The sequence below is a fragment of the Drosophila biarmipes genome, chromosome 3R, assembly GCF_025231255.1.
Source record: "Drosophila biarmipes strain raj3 chromosome 3R, RU_DBia_V1.1, whole genome shotgun sequence".
In the NCBI taxonomy this organism is placed as follows: Eukaryota; Metazoa; Arthropoda; class Insecta; order Diptera; family Drosophilidae; genus Drosophila; species Drosophila biarmipes.
Genome location: NC_066616.1, coordinates 13,787,647 through 13,797,182, shown reverse-complemented (window position 1 = coordinate 13,797,182; position 9,536 = coordinate 13,787,647). Strand labels below are relative to the sequence as shown.

General features: G+C 41.8%; 1 protein-coding gene across 1 annotated transcript; it reads left to right on the top strand.

Moving 5' to 3' along the window:
- The first annotated feature begins 2,436 nt into the window (after positions 1 to 2,436).
- On the top strand, positions 2,437 to 5,048 carry LOC108031341 (uncharacterized). Its single transcript, XM_017104605.1, has 3 exons — positions 2,437 to 2,536; positions 3,193 to 3,378; positions 3,986 to 5,048. Exons 1-3 carry the CDS (start codon positions 2,454 to 2,456, stop codon positions 5,046 to 5,048), a joined length of 1,332 nt encoding a protein of 443 aa, XP_016960094.1. The 5' UTR covers positions 2,437 to 2,453.
- The last annotated feature ends 4,488 nt before the right edge of the window (positions 5,049 to 9,536 follow it).

The window sequence follows — 9,536 nt, the reverse complement described above, 5'->3', positions numbered from 1 at the left end:
GAGATATAGATGCAGACCCATAAATATCTGGCACGTTCGGCAAGGCGAAGGGAAAAACTTTCGTTGGCACTTGGCTTAAATGCCTCATTTTCCAGTCATTAAATTTTGCTGGGCGCTCACTGACCAATTTCGGCGGCCATAAAATCTTATAAAAATGTTGGTGGCAATTCGCCTACTGGAAAACTACAATATGTCCAAGTCAACTTGTTATTGACTCTCAGTCCCGTTCCGAGGAGGTCCTGAAATATGTTGACAATGGCGCCAGCAACAAAAGCTAAGTATAAATACCCTGTCCACAAAAAATACAGCCCCCCATTTATGTTCTCAAATTTTCAACCCCCCGAGGCATTTGACTTTTTGATATGCTTCCTATATTTTTTTGGAAGCATCAGCAAAAGTCCTCTGGTTTCTTTTCTATAGTTTTTTTCCCTTAACATTTCCTGGAGCGAATTGGGTGGGGGAGCGCGACAAATCAAAGCGTTACAAAGCTGGAAATGTGTGGAAAAGTTGCAGTGCAATTTATTATACGCTTTTGATCCTGCGATTCGGGCTGATGTTGTTTTTCTTGCTTCCACGTTGTTGCTGGCACTGCGGAAATGTTAAATATTTGTTATTGCAGTCTAATGTTTCCGGTTTTACTAAAGACAACAGCCAGGGACTTTTTAGATCTTGTGGTAAATGATGGTACATTTTTACACTTCTTTTTTAATATATTTAAAAAAATATTTTTAATTTATTCTAGAAGTAAGGAACTATTTAATAAAATATTTATCTGAGTCCATATAGCAGTATACTTTTTTCCCAAAATATATATTCTGCAAAATTTTAAAAAGGGAGATAAATAATAATATAATATTGATAGTATATTCGAGAAATTTTTCAGTAATATCCATATTTCTGATATTTTCTAATATTTAAAAACTTTAATTTCTTTTTCTTTAACCCTACCCTATATATAAACTCCGCTCAATACAGAAATATATTTTCTGGCAATGAAAACTATTAGCCCCAGTCATAAATCTTGGGGTCCAAGGAGGGAAGGCCAGGGGGGCGTGGATGTCAGGGCAGGGAATGCAATCACCCGGGCCGACCCGACCGAAAGCCTGGCTCTACTAACCGCACAAGGGACCGCAAGAACCGAGCTCCATTTGGCCGCGCGCAGACAGTGGCAAAGTCAGGGCCAGACATGGCACAATTATGACAATTTCTGATGCATAACGCTGCATCCATAGAGCTTTTAATGCAATAAACAGGCGACTGCAGAGTCATTAACACTGACAACCATCGGGGGCGGGCTGGCGAAGATGCCAAGGAGTGTTCCCGGCCTTTGTCGTGCACTAATTGTCTGGCCTGGCCGAAATGTGCAGCGCATGCATGCAACGCAACGCTCCAATTCAGGTGTGTGTCAGTTGGCCGATGTCGCCGCAAAACACTTTGCCGGCAATTGTCAGCTGGCAGTTGGGTACGCGTTATGAGCAGTGATGGGGATGGTACGGATCTATTAACAAGGTACAATAGCCAGTCGAGGTTCAAAATTAAATAGTATTTCTGCTTTAAGATTTATTTAAGCTGTTGTATATATTTTTTAGATTTAAAACTCGTGTATTACAAATAAATAATATTTTTCTTTATTTCAAATAAATACTAAAAGGTAACGGATAACTGTATGTACTTAACAGAAATGTGAAGAGTTTTGAATTCTATTTAAAGGGACACCTACAAGTATGCAGCGTTTTATGTTAAAACAAAAAACAGAATTAATTAATTTTAAATACGAAATTCTGAGGCCAATAAAAGTTTTTATATGAAATCGTATTAAAATTGAATATTAAAAAAAATACATATCCATAAAAAATAGATAAGATTTTATTGTAAAAGCTTAGAGTTCCTAAATACTTAAATTTTAATATACCTACATTTCAAATACACTTTGTTTACAATTTTCTTGGAATATTCCAGTAGTACCTAAGAAAATCAAAAGTTCTCGGAGGCAGGTACTCACCAATGTCTTGCAGTACAACCACTCACCATCACTACCATCGAGTGGGAGCAGTGCTGAGGCCGTTGCAGTTGCCAGTTGCTAGTTGTAGCCAAACTCACTTAGCAGCTGACAATGACAGGCCCCCTTATTTGCACCGCCGCCCCCACAAGTTCACCTGCGTTAATAGCCGCCTGCCAGCCAAGTGTCTGGCAAAGGCTTTGCCCAGTTGCCTAAACGACATTGTCACTTGCGGTTGGTTGGGCGCTCCATCTCCTGCTGCTGCTGCTGCTCCTCGTCCTGGTCGGCCTGGGCGTCCTGCTTCCTGCGGCTTCTGCAGTCGAGTTGCCGTCGGTTTATGGCAGGTTTAACACCAGCCGCAATGAGACACTGTGCCGCGAAGTGATAAACATATGCGCGTTTTGGCACAAATCAATTAGCAATTATTGCGAATCGTGAACTCAAAGACGGCCAAATGACCAACGGCCAAATGACGAATCAGCTGAATTTGCAGCAGCGGCATCCGTTGTTGCTAGCCATTCCGGGAAATAATTATGCGTAAGCCACGGCCAAAGGCATTCAGTGTGTCTATAAATGTATCGTATAGCCCGAAGTCAAATTCAATTTGTTGAAATTAATGAGTAACACATCTGAAAAATATATGCTTGTAAAGTTTATTGATTTCTTTTATCTAAATTGATGAAAAAAGTTTGAGTCTTAACCTATCTGTAACTCTTTACTCATAATTATAATTTAAAATGTTTTTTAGTAAACAAGCCTTTTTAAATAATTTGTTTCATTTTTTTAAGTTAAGTTTAAATAGAATATCAATCAAAATAAATTTTATTTTATCATGCTTTGATTTTGTGAAGATATAAAAGTGTTAAAGCACTACAAAATCACAGAAACATATCATTTATGAATGGATTTACTCTGAAATGCAAGGGAAAGCTCTTAGGCATTGCTAAAGAATCTGGCCCCATTGCTTACTCAAAAGCAACAGGATTAAGTGTAGCCTTTGACTTAAAGACTTAATGATGAAGTGTCGGAAGCATCTCCCACCGACGGCGATCCCCGGGCCCAACAGGAACCGCAGCAGGCGCGGACTGATACCTCAGGCACTTAGCCGGGCTAATGTGGGACACAAACAGGAGCGGCATCTCTGTCTCCGCCTCCTCTGCACCACTCATTCCCCGTGTCGTCTTCTCTTGCAGGCAAACGCAGCGCATGCATTACTATCCCAACCACTACTACCCGAGCCACTACTTCCCGGGCCATTACCACCAAGGACACCAAGGATTCCAGGGGCAGCTGGGTCGACCCCCGCTCCAGGCGGCCGCCAGCAGCCACAACGGTGCTTATGCGGCCACGGCGGCTGGCAGCGGACACTCCGGCTACGGGTAAGCAAAGAGCCACCCCTACACAGACAGAAAACCAGTGCAATTCGATTTTAATTTGAAAGAGACAGCATGATTCATATGATTTACAAACTAAGTCATTTCCACATTTCAACATTTTTTTAATTTAAATCCAAGTATTTTTTAAAAGCTTATGGTTCGTTCTTACACATTTAAGATTAATCCAAAAATCAAAAAGTTTTGATATTTTAATTTTAAGTAAAGCTGCAATTTTCATTCATTCTTCCTTTTTTAAATAATAGATAAATAGGATGACAACCTTTCGAAAGTTCCTAATTCCAAGAAGACAAACAAATGTATTTAAATGTTTAAATCAAAATTAAATTTTGGTATGTTATAAATAGTATCAGCTGGCAAGAGCTTTGAATATTTATGAATAAAACAAATATTTTATCAAATTGTTCAAAATTTTTCTATTTGAAGAGACTTAAAACTTAATTATCTTCTTTGTAAGTGATGGATTAGTTTGGCAACAGCTGTTTAAATTCCCTAGTTGCACTTTTTCCTCTGTGTAGTGAAAGCCAAAGTCAAACCGGAACCCCCAATCCCAGTCCAAACAGCGCGCCCTAATGCAAGTTTGAATTCGCAGCAGCATCGAGCCGTCGGTGGAGTATGAGCTGCCGCACGACCCACCCTCGGGCAGCTTCTCCTCCTACCACACCAGCAGTGCGGGCAGTGGGCCCGCATACCCGCCGCACCACCCACAGGAGGCGCCACCGCCGCCCCCGCCCACCAAGTCCTCGAAGAAATCGAAGAAGAGCGCCGGCTCGGTGATGAACGCCCTGACGCTGCTCTCGTTCTTCTTCTTCGTGAACATGCTGCAGAACTGCCTGAAGGATCACATGGCCGACATGAATCCCACCGTGATGGTGCTCACCGCCAGCGGGACGCGCAACCGTTTCAACAAATTAGCCGAGATGAACTCACGCGAACAGACCTCCACCACGGCCACCGAATCGGCGGCCGCATCATCTTGGAATCCGAATCTGCATCAGCATCCGAATCAGGCTGCTTTAGTTCCGGCCGCCGAGCCCAGTGTACCGCCCTCCATTGTTATGCCCACGGTGGTGCTCCAGTCGCCCTACAGCGGCGGACTGCCGGAGGTGGCTAATAGACCCCACCAGCAGCAGTACCCGCCGCAGAACTCCCATTCGCAGAACCCTCAGCAGAAACCCCCTGATTATCGCCCCCACATCGTGGACGATGATTATAATTACGGGCAGCGCAGACCTCCGCCCCAGACCTACTCGACCACCTCCGATTTGTATCCTAATCGCACACACATCGACCACTCGTCCCGGCCCGACTTTGAGTCGGACTCGGCGGGGTCCGATTACTATCAGCACCACTACAACCCGTATGCCGGCACAAATTCCCGCCGGCATCCTTGGTCTTATGGCAGGCAGCGTTACTCATCCGCACCGTGGTCTTCAGCTTCGTTGGGCGCTCAGTCGGGCGTGAGCTCTTACTTGGATAATGCCCAGCGCCGGCAAGGTGATGATGACGATGGTCATGGTTATGGCTATCGGGATGGGGATGGGGATGGGGATCGGGATCGGGAGGGAGGTGGCTATTGGGCTGGCGACGAGGATGAGGATGGTCAGCAGCGGCGACGCGGCGATGCCTTCTACACTCGCACACGCATTAATTGAATGCAAGAATCCCGCGCACATTTCTATGTTGCATGGCGGGGATTTGCTGCATTAACCCATTGCACAAAGTGGGGTGGAAAAGTGTAGATGGGTAGGATGGTTCCAATGGATTTTTCAGCGCTCCATAACCAGCGTTTATGGCGTGGAGCGCTTTATGGTCTCTAGATCTTTTAAGTGTGTTACAAATTCATTTTTGCTTTTTTAAATTCAAAAATATTAAAATATTATGTGCAGATATTAAAAGTTAAGTAAGTGTTTCTCTTTAAATTTGTATTTAATTTATAAAAATAACAAAGAAAACACTATGTTCAACCTAAAACTCTGTTTTAAATGGCTATGATTTATTGTTCCTTTGGGTTCAGTAAGTTTCATTCTATAATTTTGTATTTTTAAAACGTTATAAAAACAAATGTAATTTTTTTTAACGCATTAAATGTATGAAAGACTGATCAGCTCTGGTAGATTTGTATTTATTATACACAAAATTAGTTTTAAACATGCTTAAACAACCTATTTATTAAAAAAAATAAATTTTAGACTGCCAACAATGCTAAAAACTACAACAAGCAAAGGGTTAAAAACGCTAAGCTTACATGTACTTATAATTAAAAGCAAACAACGCGCATAAGAGCTGACAAAAAATGAATGGAAAAAGGCGAGGCGAGCAGACACACAGCAAGTTGGAATCGTAATGAAAATAAATGCTAATTTGTTGCACAACAAATTAAAAGTGCCCCCAGACTTTGCTGGGCTAAGACTTTATTTTATTGCCTGCCACAGCAACTAAGTTGCCATTTGCCCGGCTCACTCTCCGTGTCTTTCTGCTTTCCCGCTTTTCTAACTCAAATCTGGTAGATTTTTACCTAGCCACCAGGCTTGAGTCTGCTCACTTATTTAGTGCGACTTCGTTCTTGGGCCCCGCAATAATCACGACCAATGAGCCGCAAAAGCAAACTCGTGTCTGCGAATCGCGCAGGAGGGGTAGCTTTAATTAAACAATTTAGCGCAATTTAAAATGCATTTTGCCATTTGGCGCGCGTGCACTACAAACAATGCTATCAATTTCAACAACTTTGATTAAACGTCATTTGCAGTTGCCGTTGCATGTGGTGGCTTTTCCCCGGGCTGGCCTGGGAAAGTGGGCTGGGAAGGGCTGAAGTTGAAGCTGGCAATTGGCATTGTCAGCGCTTTGCTTCATTTGCAATTAAATGCACGCAGCAGATGCAGCCGCCGCAGTTGCAGTTGCAGCTGCAGCTGCAGAGCTGCATTTCGGCCGCAGTCTCAGTCGACACTCAAAAGCGTAATTTAAAATTCTCTTGGCTGCCATTTTTCGAGGCCCTTTCTTCGCTTTGTGTCGGTGATATGGCTGGTTGAAGTGCCCCTGCCACCGCCACTGCCACCGCCTCTGCTGCAGCCAGTTTTCCACGCATCGCGACTGGCTGACTGACTGGCTCACGGCACGGTCCACGGTGCGTATGAGTTATGCAACGACTGCAGCGAGCAGGAGCTGCAGTAGCTGCAGGAGCGGCGGGAGCACCACCTCACGGCCAAATGAAGTTAATATAAATTTTGCTTTACAACGGCAACCGGCGAACGAACGTGTGCGGCTCGAGCGTTTATATATACGGCTCTCTGCGCCCCATATATTTAAATAAATTTATGACTTTAAGTGCAAAGTGGCAGCTAATGCGTGATTTTTGGAGCCGACACGAGCACGTAACTGGCGTAAGTGCAGCTCAATGGTGGTGAGGTGGTCTAAAAATGGATGCCAGCAAGGTGATCGAACCGGTTGAGGATGACCAAAGACTTGTGGATTATCTTTAAATATTTTAAATATTTGGAGATAACCAAGCCAATTTTTAAGAAAATATAAGAAGAACGTTTTTTAAAAGTTAGTAGAAGTATGAGAAAGGACGAAAAGTAATATATTTTTAAATTTATATACTATTGATTTTTAACATATGAATCTTTGAATAAAAGTTTATTTTAGATTGAGAACATGCTGTTAATATTACTCAAAGCACTTTGTCAATCGAAGAGCTTCCATTAAATTTATCAAGGCATCATCTGACAGTTGTCAGTCACTAGAAACCTTTAGTAGTCAATAGTCAATAGGTGTTCCATTAGTAGATCTAGAACAAGTTAGGTCAGTCTAAACTAACAACGGAAATAGAAACGACGGGAATTTCAAAAGAAATGTCAGCTGTTTTTAAAATAATGTTCATACTCCTTTTGAGTTCAATACTTCTTCAAGGATCCGAGTTTCCACAGCTTAAATATCTCAATAGAATTTTGCGAATCACTATGAAAGAGCATAAGTACGAATCGATGTTGATTGTTCAACACCATCAACATAGCAATTGCACTTTGCAACACTGGAATCCTCGCGGAGCTGCCATTTTGCGGACGGCCACCTCAAAGGGATTGACCATCGTCGGCCACCTCAAAGGGATTGACCATCGTCGATAATTGGCCAAGAATGCATGTCTTGCAAAATAATTCATTGTTTGAGTGGCTCTTGAGCAGGTTTGTTATGTTTATCCAGGAGTCCGGAATTACCGGTCACTGGCAAAAAAATATAACTGAACTTCTGGAAAAGTCGTTCAACATGACAGTTTTTCCTCTCCCCAAAGCTCATAAGATGGCATTATCTATGGAGCACCTGAAGTGGTTATGGTATCTGCTTATCCTGGGCTACACAATGTCTTTATTGGTATTTATCGGCGAACTCCTTCTAAAGACACGTGGTGTAAATATATTATAATCATAATTTGATAATCTGAAATACTTATTAATAAGAAATTACATATTTTGTTAACATTATTAAAAATAAACAAGTACATCTCCATTAATTGGATTAAGGGGTCTAGTTTTAAAACAAGGGAAATTTAAAATGTAAAAAAAAAAAATTAAGCATTAGTTTAATCGAATTTTAATTTTTTTTATTATTTTAAAAGCTTTTACATTACAACAATTTTTTAAAATCATTAACCTCTACTTTCTAATATTCCATCATTACATAAAATCATCAGTTTAAGTAAATTAAATTCAGATATGAAAGTTATTTAAGTATAATTATAATGATTAAATCCATTTTATGTCAGCGATTGATGTTTTAGTGCCTTCTTAGAAATCGCTCCATAATAAAAACAAAAGTGGCTATACCGTGGCCAAGTCCCAGAATAAACCACAGCCACATTAGGTCCTCAAGGCCTATTGGAACTTTCCTTTGCCTGGGACTTGGATTTAAAGTTATATTGAGCGCTTTCTTCATATAGTAGGTCGAACTGTGTATCCAATGTTTCACGATTCCATTTTCCCGAACCATCCGTAAAAATCTTGAAAGTGGCCAGTCGTAAATTTAGTTGTTTCCCAGAACATACATTCTGGGAATGCCCGACATGATAATCAAATCTTTTGAGTTGCATAGAATGCCCCTTTTAATGGATTTTTGATAATTTTTCAGCACATTCCATTTTTCCAGCAGCATAATATAGGCATATGAGTCATTTAACGAGAGCAATAGTTGCAAGGCTTCATCATTGCTCACAAATATGGCTCTAGGTATTACCTTCTCAAAGAACCAATCGCCGATTTTGTTTTCAATATAGGTGCGAATGGCATGTCCCACAATTACGGACAAATCACTGTCCCGTAACTCATCGAAGTTCTTTACCTGGGGATGGTCCCTATTCATGGTCAGCAGGGCACTCAACTTGCAGCCGAAAAAGCTGCTAAAGACCAGTCCGAAAACGCTAATAGCCAAAAAGAGTTGTCTAAGTGAAAGGCTGGAGCGTCGGCTAATGGGAAATGACAGTCCCAAAATTGCCCTAAAGGCACGAAGATTCAGGAGCGGATTCAGGGAGGTCAATCGGTATGCATGGCCATGAAAGCGATGGGTCACCATCAGTATAATGGTTTCCACAACCACAAAGGTGACATAGACGGGTAGAAGGTATAGAAACAACCGCTGGACCTTGAGTTGTCTGAAGACGTCTCCAACGGTCTTCTTCCTGCTGCACGGCACTACTACAATCAGTGACGATATATCATATGGATTCAAATTTCTGACATCCGTACTGTTGGCCGTAAGCTCCGAGTGCAAGTAGATGTCAGGTGTCGCATTAGGGTCACCGCGTTGATGTTTCGAGTTCCCCATAATTTCGATGCTCAAATTGTGTCTCTTGGCGAACACAATGATTTCGCTGTCTTGGATTCTACTTAAAGGGAACGACAGGGTAGCGTTAATCGAAGCGTAAAGTTTGATTGAGGAGTCCGAATCTGGCTGCACGTAGGCCTTTCTGCCTCTGTAGTTGATAGTATTTTCAAGAAAAACTGATGTGGAGTTCAAGACATTTTCCTTTCGAACAAAATGAGCGCGTGGAAATGGGTCTAAGCACAAAACAATGGGATGCTCCTTCTTTCCATATTGCTCATTTATAATGAGCACTTTAATGAACTGATTGGCATTAATTAGGCACAAGATAT